Source organism: Triturus cristatus, chromosome 5_2 (genome assembly GCF_964204655.1).
Source record: "Triturus cristatus chromosome 5_2, aTriCri1.1, whole genome shotgun sequence".
Taxonomy (NCBI): domain Eukaryota; kingdom Metazoa; phylum Chordata; class Amphibia; order Caudata; family Salamandridae; genus Triturus; species Triturus cristatus.
Window position 1 is genome coordinate 801,059,945 of NC_140588.1, and position 15,525 is coordinate 801,075,469.

The 15,525-nt window shown below is 42.2% G+C and overlaps 1 protein-coding gene across 2 annotated transcripts in view; it reads left to right on the forward strand.

Moving 5' to 3' along the window:
* The window catches only part of HTATSF1 (HIV-1 Tat specific factor 1), a 235,764-nt gene that overhangs the window by 70,439 nt on the left and 149,800 nt on the right, over positions 1 to 15,525 (forward strand). For both annotated transcript variants that reach the window (XM_085607950.1, XM_085607951.1), the window contains one exon: positions 13,992 to 14,155. In XM_085607950.1, the coding sequence (XP_085464076.1) occupies positions 13,992 to 14,155 (164 nt within the window). The remainder of the gene's footprint in view (positions 1 to 13,991; positions 14,156 to 15,525) is intronic.

Consider the following 15,525-nt stretch of genomic DNA (forward strand, 5'->3'; position numbering starts at 1 on the left):
CAGTTGTTTACCTATCCCCCTTATTTGTAGCTGCCAGTAAATAGTTATAGTTAGGACCTAGTTTCCATAGAGAAATTGTGTTTTGTTTTTTCTAATAACTTTGGCGTCGTTTGACTAATCTTCACCAAATCTCCAAAATGAGTTTGCCAGTCACTTCGGCTGCTGGCTGGAAAGTTTTGGGATCCCAAAACGTGTTTTCCCCTTGCAATTGTCCATAGGGAATGTGGACCCACCCGACTACAGCCCAAACCGCTAAACAGAATTACACCAGCTTTGGCAGAAACTAGATCTTGGTCCAGAAAGAGTGCTTTTTTGTAATTTGGTGTACATCTGTTCAGTAGTTTTGGATTTATTAAAGTATTTGAAAGATTTATGTATATTTACAGACTCAGATCCATTGCTGCGCATCCACACCCCAACAGCAATGCTGTGATTGGTTGGCTGCAACCTGAGAGGAAAGTTGTGGTAGCCATTTTGTGCATCAAGGCACGGTTCCTAGGGGGGATTTTTTTTCTTTTTTTTAAAGTGATAGAAGGGGTCGGGGTAGAGGTACCTTGACCCCAGGGGACTGATGGAGGGGCCTGTGAAGGACCCCTCATGGTCAAGAAATTGTCCAAAAACGTATTTCTTTAGGGCGCAAGGGTCCGTGGATCCACTGTGATGCTCAGTGCAACACCCTGTGTGCTCTGCTGCGGATCCGCAGAGCCAGACCACAATTAAAAAACACTTGCACCCATTCACAGACCCACGCATCTACTCACACTGACCTACTCATACAGCCACTCACACACCCACAAAACCACACACACACACACACACACACACACACTCTCTCACACACACACTCAGACCCACACAGCCACTCACACAACCAATTACACAACTACTCACGGCACCCATACAGCCACTCACACACCTACTCTTTTGGTCACTCACACACCCACTGACAAACCTATAAAGTGACTGACACACCCACGAATCACTCACGCCTACTCCTACACCCACTCACAGACCCACACAGCAAGTCGCATACCCACTCACAGAAGCACACAACCACTCACATATCCATAAAGCCACTCGTACACCCACTCACAGATCCACACAGCCACTCACAAACTCACTCACGCACTCACTTACACACACCCACTTGCACACACCCACTCACAAATCCACACACAGCCACTCACAAACCCCCCACACACCCAATGGCACACCCTCACATCTATTTACTCACACACACATCTACTTACTCACACAACCACTCACACACCCACACACCTACTCACACACTCACCCACCTAGCCACTCACACACCCACTCACATCTGCAAAACCACTCACACATCCACTCACAGGCCCACACACCCATACAGCCACTCACAAACCCTCTCACACGTCCACACAGCCACTCCCACACCCACTTAGACCCCCATATAGCCACTCACACATACCCATATTGCCACTCACTCAGCCACTGACACAGCCACTCACACACAGGCACTTCTAGAAATTGAAATAGCACGTTTTTGTATTAAATGTGTTTTAGTATTGAATGTGTGCTTTTGGTTCAGGATGGATCTGCGGATCCATGAAATGATTTTTTGTTTTTAAAAAGAGAAATACTTGGTGCATTGCATTTATAGAAATACTTTTTTTAATCGGGGAGGGACAAGGAGCCTAGTTTTGATTGAGGTCCTGCTCAGAAGGCACCAATGGAATATTGAAAAGAGGAAGAGCAGTTCCTATGGGTTGCTGATTGGGGAGGGGGAGGAAGTGGCGGGGCCCAGAGCGAGGGTAGGACGCCAGCAAGTTGCCAGTCTACCTACAAATCGGAGCAACTATTGTGCTCTGTTCTCATCCCCGTCTGTCCGGAACTAGGTCGTGAGGGGTCTATCCTCATCCCAGTACCAGTTCCTATATTAATCACCCCCTACCGTTTCTAGCAACTAGTGCTAAACGGTAGTGCACTCACCCTACACGTTCTATTTTGGTCCTGACGAAGTGCCATTGACCCCTTTTGGGGCAGCTGGGGCACGAAACATGTTGACCACACCCACACTTGACTAGCCCTCACTGAACATAACTCCTAAATAGGGCTTTCACATAATTTTATTAAGGCTGGAGCTACCTCATTAATAAAATACTTAAATCAAGTAGGACGGCCCTATACCTTTTTTAAACATCTCACTCCTTGTGCACTACCCTGCCCTCACACCCACACGCACCCATACGGCTTCTTCAAAAGATCCCCGACAAAGAGCCCCGGTTTCGGGAGCCCGTCAGGCATTGCAGCGCCGGCCTGACGAGGGGCAAATGCCCAAATGATGAAGCATGACATCCCTTGGGGTGTGTGAGGGCATTACGAAGAAAGACCTGTTCTTCCCCACTTCCTCCCCCTCCCCAATCAGCAATTTATAGAAAGACAACATAAGTTACCTTAATTTAAAAAAAAAAAATAGTTATGAAATATATAAGAATGAATGTGTGAATAAAACGTATTTATAAAGTTCTGAAAATGTGCATTAGTAAATTGAATTTATGGGTCAAATTGTAGTACAATTTATATTTAAAAAAACTGTGAAATTCACTAAAAAACCAAAGGTTACAGGGACGTTATAGTTTGGGGAAAAAAGTAAAAATCATTCGAAATTCACTGAAAAAAAACAGAAGTTGCAGGGATGTTATAGTTAGGTTCAGATTTACACACACAAAACCATAAAAATTCAGCAGTTATTGTTACCTCTGCACACTATAACTTAGCCCCCGCAATGCACTGCTTATGGCCTCACATATTACATCACTCATGACATGGTCGGTGACATCACTGCCGACATCATACAACAAAGTAAGCTTTAATCTACTTCATAAAATACCATTTACATTTTTTTTAAATAAGAAAAGGAGGGAGGTGAGAAATGTACAGCAGAGAGCTCACTGCAACCTTCTCCACTACTACACTCACTTATCACCCAAGAGAGAGTTCTCAGCTGATAGTCCTGTCTCTTCTAAACCATTACTATGAACACTAATGACTAAAGTAAGACATTTAACCATACCGGCGAGTCTGTCGCAAACCACAACACCACCATTCGTCAACCTGGAAAGAGGTTTAGTCCAGATGTCAGTTTTACACAAACTACTTTAACACGCACCCAGTAGAGCGGTCTTAGCGGACAGACTACTCTGTCACAAACCACTACTAAAATTTTTCTTCATCCTGGAGGAAGGTGTCCGCAGAGAGGTCAGTCTGTTGCTAATCATTACTACACTGAGCCATCACCCTAGATAGAGGTCTTAGTGAACAGATTCAGTTATTGCAAACTACTACTACACTCATTCATCACAAAGTAGAGAGGTCTAAGCAAGGTCGTCAGTACATCATTAAACACAACTATGCTCATCCATCACTGTGGAGTGAAGTCTCAGTGAACAGCTCAGGCTGTCGGAAAGCACTGCCATACACATACATCAGCAGGGAACATGTGTCAGCATAGAGGCTAGTTTACTCCTAAATAGTACACTTACTTTAAAAACGGATTATAATTCAGATGATATATGTTAGAAATCTAACACTCTGTAGTACATAAACAATAGTAATTTAACTTGTGCAGTAGCTCAGTATTTATCTTTGTGTCAAATGTTTACAAAACATGTAATGAGTAATGTAAATAATCTGTTAGGTTATAAGCAGTGCATTGTTCAGGTGGTACATTATAGTTATCTCTGGTTACTTTAACAGCTGGATTTGTGTAGGTAAAATTTGGAGCTAACTATAACGTCCCTATAGCCTATGGTTCTGTCAGTATGTGTGTGTGTGTGTATATATATATCATGTTATCAAGGCTCTACTGAGCTGAAACGCGTAATGGCGACGGTGGAATAAAAAATTAACTAAGCACCAATCTGGGTCCGTGTCCGTTACCTTGGGGAAAGCAAGGAATCCTCCAGCGGATACAACATTATATATATATATATATATATATATATATGAACACAGAGTTTCTAGCTGTTCCCGAGCCTCTAATTCGGCGGGCTCACGGCTGGGGTAGCCACCCCCAAAATTCTCACACGTTCAGTCCGGCGCAATCCTTTCCAGATATAACGAAGGAATCACACAGGAGCCGTGGCCTCTATTTTCAGTGCAGATTTATTGCAGACACAAACGTCCGACGCGTTTCGGAGTAGGACACTCCTTCGTCACGGGCAAACTTTGTGCATTTCATCTTTGTTAATAAAGTAAATCAACATGTCACGTGATATAATAAACATAAACAAAATACTTTACATATTATAATTCATATGAGTATTTACAATTTTTCGAAGTTAATATAAGGTAATTTCGTGTAAATGGTAAGTACAATGACTAGCATGTCAAGAACAATGTTTTTGCATGATTAGAAAATCCATAGTTTACAAATAACACGCACACAATAGCGCGTTCGAATAGCATGTACCAGAAAATTCATCTGTCAAATAATAACCTCCGTGTTTCCCTCCCATGTGGGATAAAAAAGTGCTTAATTATGGTCGACAAAATGACAGTAGAAATTAACATACCGCACAAATAAATTAATGTCGGCCATTCTGGGACTCGAACTCATCATGTTAAAAGGTAAGACAATGGTGTATTAGTCCATAGTGCTACGGGAGCATTCTCTCTTACCTCCCCACAAGATTAATTTGTACTGGGCTGGCATAGTGACTAGATGAAAATTATATAATGCAGACAGCCTAAGTCTATTGAATGAAACGCCCCAGTGGGCATGCTTTAGTCAAAAACCATTGAATCATGGCAACACATGGCCTTAATCAATATCATAGAGTCTGTCAAAAGATTTAAAGAACAAGGGGGTTTATGAGACTCTTACACGCTAATTAACTCAGTTCAATACTGCCCCAGTGGGCCAAATCATAATAACAGGATTTCCCTTAGGTGTTGCCCATGTGGGCAAACTGTTCAGAGGGTAGCCAATTCATCTACTTCTCCAAGCATCTGTTACCTTAAAAAAAGACAGAATGTCTATTAAAAATCTTCATATTGTTACACGAGATTATTAAAAAGTCACACAAAATTTCTAAAAAACAGCAAGCAGAAAACAGCAGGTATGCATAAACCTATTGAACCAAACATACATTAGTATAAATGCACTGATAACTCCTCATCCATATTCAACCCATGAGGCACCATGGTATTGAATCTAATAATAAATTTGGATTCCAATTTTCTGAGTTCTAGCAATCTGTTGCCACCTCTTACATTAGGAAGAACACAATCAATTGCAGCAAATTTGACAAGACTGGCATTACTGTTGTGGTTATCTTGAAAATGCCGGGCTACTGGATAGGTTTTGTCATTTTTGTTGATGGCCCTCAAGTGCTCTAACACTCTTTTCTTTCCTGAATGGATGGTGCTCCCTATATAGTATTTGGAACAAGGACATTTGAGAATATACACCACAAATTCCGTATTACAGTTTAAGTGTTTTTGTATGACCCAAGGGGCCTCATTATTGTTGAATTTCACTGATTTTATGCTACAACTATATTTACAAGCCTTGCATTGGTTACATGTAAAAAACCCCTTGACCGCATTCTCTTTTTTAGGATTGGGGATCATGTTATTGCATAATTGGTCTCTTAATGATTTAGGTTTACGAAAAGTGAGAGATGGATAATCACCTATATAATCTTTCAAATCCTTATCAGTTTTCAGCACTTCCCAAAACTTTTTTAAGCTCCTCCTGACCTCCCATGCATGGGTGCTGTAAGTAGTGATAAACCTTACAGTTTCCTTAGGCTTAATGGTTGGAACGGTTTCCGTAGGGAAAAGAAGTTCCTGGCGATTGAGAGCTTCAACTTTATTAATCGCCTTTTTCACTGTTTTAGCACTATAACCACGTGCCAAAAAACGTTCTTGCATGATGGATTTTTCATTTTCAAATTTGCTGATAGTACTGCAATTTCTGCGTGCCCGCAATAGCTCTCCAAAAGGTATGCTTTGTATAAGGTTATGGGGATGGCAACTGTCAGCGTGAAGTAGACTGTTGCCAGCTGTAGACTTTCTGAATAAGGAACTTTCTATGGTGTTACTTTTTATCTCAAGTTTAAGATCCAAAAATTCCATGGTGTCTTTACTAATTTGGTGTGTGAATTGGAGATTCATTTCATTAGTATTAAGGGTCTTGTCAAATTTGCTGCAATTGATTGTGTTCTTCCTAATGTAAGAGGTGGCAACAGATTGCTAGAACTCAGAAAATTGGAATCCGAATTTATTATTAGATTCAATACCATGGTGCCCCATGGGTTGAATATGGATGAGGAGTTATCAGTGCATTTATACTAATGTATGTTTGGTTCAATAGGTTTATGCATACCTGCTGTTTTCTGCTTGCTGTTTTTTAGAAATTTTGTGTGACTTTTTAATAATCTCGTGTAACAATATGAAGATTTTTAATAGACATTCTGTCTTTTTTTAAGGTAACAGATGCTTGGAGAAGTAGATGAATTGGCTACCCTCTGAACAGTTTGCCCACATGGGCAACACCTAAGGGAAATCCTGTTATTATGATTTGGCCCACTGGGGCAGTATTGAACTGAGTTAATTAGCGTGTAAGAGTCTCATAAACCCCCTTGTTCTTTAAATCTTTTGACAGACTCTATGATATTGATTAAGGCCATGTGTTGCCATGATTCAATGGTTTTTGACTAAAGCATGCCCACTGGGGCGTTTCATTCAATAGACTTAGGCTGTCTGCATTATATAATTTTCATCTAGTCACTATGCCAGCCCAGTACAAATTAATCTTGTGGGGAGGTAAGAGAGAATGCTCCCGTAGCACTATGGACTAATACACCATTGTCTTACCTTTTAACATGATGAGTTCGAGTCCCAGAATGGCCGACATTAATTTATTTGTGCGGTATGTTAATTTCTACTGTCATTTTGTCGACCATAATTAAGCACTTTTTTATCCCACATGGGAGGGAAACACGGAGGTTATTATTTGACAGATGAATTTTCTGGTACATGCTATTCGAACGCGCTATTGTGTGCGTGTTATTTGTAAACTATGGATTTTCTAATCATGCAAAAACATTGTTCTTGACATGCTAGTCATTGTACTTACCATTTACACGAAATTACCTTATATTAACTTCGAAAAATTGTAAATACTCATATGAATTATAATATGTAAAGTATTTTGTTTATGTTTATTATATCACGTGACATGTTGATTTACTTTATTAACAAAGATGAAATGCACAAAGTTTGCCCGTGACGAAGGAGTGTCCTACTCCGAAACGCGTCGGACGTTTGTGTCTGCAATAAATCTGCACTGAAAATAGAGGCCACGGCTCCTGTGTGATTCCTTCGTTATATCTGGAAAGGATTGCGCCGGACTGAACGTGTGAGATATATATATATATATATATATATATATATATATATATATATATATATATATATATATATAATCGGTTTGTCTGTTGAGCTGCTTGCATATTTTGCTTTTGCCCACCACAACATACCTTAAGGGTAATGGGTAAACCCACTTCAGCCATTTGCTCTTACACTGTGAGTGACAGCATGTCTTTCTGCTTTCTTGTGTACAACCACCTAAAATAAAATGTGTATAACCACCTAAAAAGAAAGTGCACTTCCATTTAAGGGTTGGTTTGTTGTCATTTTTTAGTTTTTAGTCATTTTTGTGTGTTTAAACTAGGTCTCCAGATTATAGTAATTCAAAACCATAAGTACCTGTTATTTGCACCAGGAAGAATCCTATATTCCTCGTGCATTCACAATAAATAGGAATACTGTACCTCTTCTAAGTACACCTGCCTTCTAGGAAGCACACATACTTTTTTGTTTTTCTTTTTTTTAACATGTTTTTATTAGTTTAGTCTTTCAAACATATTACAACACTGAATTAGCCTTTTGTTTCATACAAATATACATAAGAGGTGTCTTCTTAAGGATATAATGCCACCCTAAAAGAACAAAGGAAGCAGTTCATTTCCCCAACATTCTATCTATCTATCTATCTATCTATCTATCTATCTATCTATCTATTGGAACTTATACTGGTCAATCTTATCAGGAAAAAACATCACGTCATAACTATAACTGCCCCATCCCCCCAACCAAACCCCCCCCCCCCCCGAGTCACAAAGGGAAAAACTCCATCCTGTTGTTAAAATTACAGGCCAGATACTGAATATGAATAGAAATGTCTTACACTGTGCCCTGGTTATGTGAGGCCCGAGGGCTAGATTCCTCCTCAGAGTTATCTTCTCTATTCCTTTGTTGTTCCGTTACTTCAGAGGAACGTTCCTCCCCCTGTGCACCTCCGTAATCATGACATACCAAGCCATTGCGTCCACTTCTAGTTTTATCATACTTTCGGATCCGTCTCATCCGAATTAGCTCAGCCGTCGCCCATCCCCTTAAATCCCCAATCTACTGCTTCACTGTAGGGGGCCATGCACTTTTCCAACTAATCGCTATCCTTCTTTTAGCCAAATCCAACGCCAACTGTATAAATCTACGTGTAAGCTTTTACCCATTGGGTCTGGGGAGCAATCCCAACAATATCCCTTTGATAGATTGAGGTAGCGTCCACCCCGACACTCGGCGTAAAATCTCCAGTACTGACACCCAGAAGAGACCTAACTCTGAACAATCCCATATCATATGTAGGAAACGGGCGTCATCGTGCCTGCACCGTTGACATCCAGCAGGGCGATCCGGATATATTTTATGTAGTACACTTGATGTCAGGTAGGTGTGGTGCATTATATTAAATTGTGTGAGTTTAAATCTGGTGTTTGAACTTAGTTTTAACCCCTTCGTGCACCTTTTGCCATTCTGGGTCTGTCAAGGGCTCCTCCAGCACCGCATCCCATTTAGCTTAAATAGGGACTGGGTGCGTGTTTAGGTACCCTCTCAATGCCTTATAGATATATGATACCAGCCTTCGACCTCCCGCTAATGTCATGAGAGCCTGAAGCATAGCAGTAGTAGGTGGTTCCTCCGGGAACAACGGCCACACCTCTCCTGCTACTGCTGAAATCTTGGCATGCTGTCTGTATTATGCCCAGCTCAAACATGGTTTCTGCCTCCTCTCTAGTAATGAACTTTTGTCTCAAATAGAGATTCCCCCATCATGGAGCAGCCCCCCTCCGTCCATCTAAGAATGGACATGGTTTTGCTTATTTGTTTAAATGGCACCACCGCCCAAAGCGGAGCCTCCGGAGCATAGGGCGCTCTTTGCACCGCAGTTTTAATTGCGAGTTCCCAGATTGCGGCCACATGTCTTATAATATATGGGAGGCTTTCTGGCACACGAGAACCCATCATGAGAAGGTCTGCTAAAGTGGTCCCCCCCCCCCCCCCGTGCATGCCCTCCAAAAACCGCTTCTCCCAATTTTCATCCCCGTCTAGCCACTGGACGGCATGTTGCAGCTGTGTCACCATGTAGTAAAAGCCCAGCCTGGGAACCTCTAATCCTCCCTTTTACCATGTCCTCTGTAGGGTATCTAATTTCACTCTTTTCCTTTTGGACCCCTATAAAAGGTCCACCAGTAGGTGATCAAGCTTCTGAAAGTGTATCCGCGGAATACGATAGAGCGAGTTCTGCATAGTATATAAGCAACGCAGGAGAGTTACCATTTTTATCAATGCTACTCGCCCCATCCAGGACAAGGGTAGATCCTTCCAGAATTTGATCGATTTGCGAATACCCTCCACACAATTCCCCATATTGCGCTCCAGGTAGGTCTCCTGTGTGTGTGATAGCTTAATTCCAAGATAGCGTGTCGAGTCCCTGATCCAGGTCATCCCCACCCTAGGTAACTCAGCCTCCTCTTTGCCCACCAGGCTCCCCATTGGAAAAGGCTTAGACTTCCCTGGGTTAAGGGTAAGCCCTGGCAATTTTTCAAATCCATTTAGCTCTTGAAGGAGCTCAGGAACCGCATGTTTAGGGCACCTGTTGCTGTTGGTGGGCCGGTTGGAGCCGGGCACCTGCCTCTGTCATTTCGTTTCCCCGGCCTCCGCTCAGAGGATCCACTCACCAGGCAGTTATATCTGCAGCCCAGGCAGCGTCCCTCCTTCTCTCGGGGCCTCGATCGGAGGCACCCCACCACCCGGACCCATATGTGAGAGGCTCTCACTGTTTACCCACGTCTGGTTCGGACCACCTCACAGCAGGCTTCAGTCCTCAGGAGTGGCGCCACTCCCGACAGCCCCGTACAGGGGTAGAGTCTGAAGGATTCTTCCGCTTCTCATAGCAGGACCCCGTCTCAGGGCTCAAGCGGCCTGCCGGTGTCCGCCTCCGCCGCTACGCAGCTCCAGGATCGGGATCTTCACCTCGGAGCCCCGAACTCACTCTCCTCACCTCTGCAGTTCCTAGGGACGAGTCTCAGGGGCACCCAGGCACTCAGCGTTCCTCTACTATGCATCTCTGGTTGCCCCAGGTCAAGATGGCACCGATACGCAGTCCAGGCTGCCCCGCTACTCCGGGCAATGCAGCATTATATACACCTCCGCTGCAGTGATAGGTAGATGCACGGGGTCTGCTGTAAATCAGGATGCAATCTGGGATCGGTATAAAGCAACTATAATGCAGGATATGAAGTTACATCGGGCCGCCGCACGGAGCTCACCTAAGAAACGTCTAGGCGGCCATGATGTCAGGCCACACCCCGCACCCATACTCTTATATTAAAAATAAATTCAATCATAATTTTTTTTGTTTTAAAATGTTGATACATGCTCTTGGCTGTCACATTCAGGCAACAGCATGTTTACCTTATTCCTTTTTTTTTAGTTGCATACGCTTGAAATAAAAACAATTAATAAATAACCATCACACCAGTTTGTCGGGGCCAGACCTACTGGCTTTGCTAGTGCTTATTTGTAATTTGCTGGCAAAAACAAGTCGTCCATTAAATTATTTCTTCTAAACTAAATTTTGAGAATTCTCTTTACTCAGGTCTCTCTGCCTTTCTGATCTGTCATTTTCAGACCAGACGAAATGCCGCTGCTTGTTTAGTTTTAGGCCTATAACAACAGATCACAGTACGAGAAACTTAGCTACATAGGTTGCCTGTAGGAAAAAAGAGTTCCTTTCAAGTCACTTTGTTGAACCCATTGTGCTGTCTTTTTTAATATATCCCTCATTACCTTCAGAACAGGTTCATCAAACACTGTCCTCTCACTCTCAGATGAGTTTCTGTGGATTTTCTTGTTATTCCTAAGGGAGAGGAAACCCAGGTGGGAGGATGCCATTTTCCTATCTAGCTCTGCACTGGCATACACTTCCTTTAAATTTGGCTCAAACTGAGAATAAAGTCCCTTTTAGGAAACCGTTTAAACACCGCTCTCAACCGTGCAATCTTCCTGTGCGTTGGGATGGTCATTAGCCTGAAGTGCAGGATACCTCATTGACCGCAGAGTGCTGTACAAATCCTCTGATCACTCAAACAGTAAGTAAAGGATACGTTTGGCTGAGATTTGTTTTCCTGCCAAACCTATTTGTTCATAGGTTTTAAATGTAATTTAAACTTTTCAGCTGACAGTGTTTTCAATAAATCTTGACAAAGTTTGTGGAGAAAACACTGCACACACAAAACTCCGAGCCAAGAATCTCGTATGGTCATGTGTGTGTTTCAACTGCTCAATTGCTCAGCAAAGCACTTGATCCCGACGCCTAGAAAGGCAGAAGGACTAGAAGTGCAATAGTCATTACAGTGAGAAACCTGCACTTAGCTTTTAAGTTCAAAATTACTTATAGATTGCGCTCCAACTTCACACACTGGCGTACTACAAACGCTAAAATGGAGATTTGTTAGGGCAAGGGTCCCCAACGTTTTTATGGTGAAAGTTTACAACTGATCGGAGAATATGAGTCCCAAATTACTAATGCTTTTATCTATATTGCAGTAGTGCCCACATCCAATACAATGACCATTGTGACCACATCTTGAAGGATTTCTAGTTGGGACTACTAAGATCTATGTCACAAAATATTGCCATGCCATAATATCATGTTTAGAAAATGGACTAATATAATATCCTAAAAGTACATAGATGTGGTATAGGTTTACTATTCTTAACTCCACGTCTACATATCTCAGGATACACACAGTTTCAGTATCATTAGATGTGGAGTTAAGAATGTAAATAAAATTAAAGTTGCCTGTAAATACTTTCCTTCATGATATTGTGGTCATTGATATTCTGTATACAATATTTTACCTGCATGATATTTAAAAATCAATACTGTAGTAGGATACCAACTACCCTAGAGCATGAGGCAGGGCTACCAACAGCAACATCAGGAAAAGATTGAGCAACATAAAATACCTTCACATGACTAATGAAATAACAGCCACAGCACAATCTGCCTACTGGCATGAAGGAAATACTAACATCTGTAAATCTCCTTAACTCTGTTTGAACTATCAGTCAGAAAGCAGCCTTTAAAATGTTTTGGATTTTTAATCATTTTGTTTCCAAACATCAGAATATCAGCTTTTCAAAATATGTGTTTTTTCCATCAAATATTCACTTTCCATATTGGCCTAACACACACAAAAATATATTGTATTTTTTCTGAGGAAACAAATCATTTTTGCTTCATAAATCCGTTTTCATGCACTGTCCCTAAATGTCAGCTTGTGATTTCCCTGGTACATATGCATCCCATTGACAGATTCTGCTCCACCTGCCCAGGTATTACCATCACATATGACATGCCAGGGGTGCCCACCATCATGCCAAGATGCCTACATTATTCCAAGAATGTCCAACATTATATTAAGGCCACAATTGTGCCATTGCTCCCCACCATAATGCAAAAAACTGTCCCATTGTGTCATGCATGGGCATTAGTTAGGCCAAGCATACTCGCAGTATGGCAAACATAGCTGCCATTACGCTATGAATCGGCCAAGGAAGCCCAACAAATATCAACATGTATCATTATTATGGCAGGGTCAATATTATGAAGTTATAATTGTACCAAAGTTAAACCCCTATATTGGGTACTTCATATACATTTGGTGTTCCTTGGCACCCGGGATGGTTTTCAGGATGTGACCATGTATTTGAGGAAGGGACACAACACCAGCACATATTCAACACATTCATAATAGCGCACATATTCATACATGCACGTAGAAACATTTCAACATGTACACATACGTGCGCACACCATTCCTTTGGAATAAACTATACCAATCCATTAGCTGTCTCCGCTCTCAAGCCAGCCTCTGCTCTTCTTGGCTGCAGGGCCGCTAATGCATGGTTCTCATATGCTTCCACTGTGTCTCCAGCAGTCCCACACTCTAGCGACTTCACTCTGACTAGTGCTGGCACTTCTTTTGTGACCAAGTTTTCCAACGTACTGTAGTTCAGGCTGGCACGGTGTGTGTTTGTGTGTAAGTGTGTGGCCCTGCCATTGATTTAGCTGACAGCCACTCCAAAAATGGCTGTGTAGTGCTGCAGTCTTTAAAATGTGTGCATTATATATGGTGACGGGCTGTATTTCGTGGCGCTGCTTCCAGGGTACTGGTGAGCTACCCTTAGAGACTTCTGTGTTGGAGAGTAAAGTGTGTATGACTATTTTGTCTTGTTTGAGTGACATATACAAGTTTGTGCCCACCAGTGAGCGCTGGGCCGTGTGTGCCTGGCCTGTTTGGACAGTCCATCTTGCAGCTCAGCACTGCCCTTCTGAAAAGTTCCAATCTTACGGATAGCACCTCCCCTCCCCTCCCTAGTAACAGTCATGACGTGCATGAAACAATCCGGTTTCCATGTTAGAATCGCATTTTATAATTTTTTTTAAATACATTTTATATGTGTGCAAAAGACTGCCCGCTTGTCTTTGTGATAAAGGATGAGCGTGCAGCGCGCGGGCGGCAGGCTGGTGGGGCCTTCCTGGTTTCTTGTCTCGATGTCAGGGCTCAGTTCGTTTTATGTTTCCCTAGAAAGAATCCGTGGATCTCGCCCTGAAGCTGCTCGACGACTACGAGATCCGGGGCTACAAGCTGCACGTGGAATCTGCGAGGTTCCAACTGAAGGGGGACTACGATGCCAAGAAAAAGAAGAAGCGCTGCAAGGACTACAGGAAAAAGCTCTCCATGCAGCAAAAGTAGGCCGCAGACTTTACTTTTTGTTTAAATCAGACTGTTCCAGCAATCTCTTGTTGCATGAAACGTACAATATACTAAATTCCTGCAATGCCCATAGAGACGATGTACTATGTGATCTCCAAATATTCTATTACATTAACTTGTTTTTTTAATGCAGCGCTTTATACCACCTTCTGCCTTTCTTAAGCTTTGTAAATAATTTATCACTACTACGCAGATACTTTATTCCTTTCCTACACCCAACACATACTGTTATTTGCATAGTTTCTATCTCTTGCAAGATTCGTGTCTTCTTGACTTGTTGCCAAGCTGTCCCTTGGGTCATGACAGCATCTGTTTCTGTTGCTAGGTTAGTGTGTTTTCTGTTCACCCCGGTTGATATATGTATCTCTATTAAACATGCTGTTGGGTTATTTTGCTTATCTCTCACAAGCACTCTGTTGGACATTGCCTGGCTCCTCCACCCTTCAGTGAATGGTAGAATTGTGCCAAATGGAGACTTTACTTGAAACTGCATTCATGTGTTTTGTCGGCAGGGACGGGGAACAGACCGAGGTGTGCACTCACACATAAACCCCCATAAACACAAACTGCCTCCCTTCCTTATATTTTTAAAATAGCCCAGATATAAGGAAAGCCTTTGCGGCACGTGATGTGGCACCATCAGAGAACCAAATGATGTCTGCTACAGGTGCTGGAGTCCTTTGTGTTCCTGTCATTTCTCCTGCTCAGTGAATTCCTTTTGTTATTTTTCTGTATTTTAGAATTTGATAATCCAGATATCTTGCTAAATATACAGTGGTCAAAGTAATGCAAGCGACAACAGCAAACTGCAGTAACACAGTGATCAGTGTATAAAAGTGTATGGGTGTGGAAATAGCGAAAAAAACTGAAAACTTGTCAACAAGAGTACTTACTGTTGCCTGTGCAATTTCTTTAGCAACCCTTGGTTTTAACTAACAGTCCATAAATACCATTGCACGGGGCCGTCCACAGAAACACAGCAGGCGAGACTGGTCCTAATATCTGGGAATATGCTTTTAGCCGTATCGAACACGAGTGATCATTTGATGATGAAATACGTGCAGTTGGGGATACAGCTGTTTAGAGGGGGTGGAGGGGGAACAACCTTTACCACGCAGTCTACCATGCATTACCATTACCATGCAGTCATTACCACACAGTGCCTCTACCACGCAAACCTTTACAATGAAAATGTAAGTATATCGGTGGTAAGTGAAACTGATATACATATATTTTGTTTTGTATTGTATTGTAATTGCCTTTGTATCGTGCTTATTACCCCAGACGAGGCGTCAAAGCGCTTTTTCCGGCGAGTAGCACGCTACTCCGGGACCAAAGAGGATTA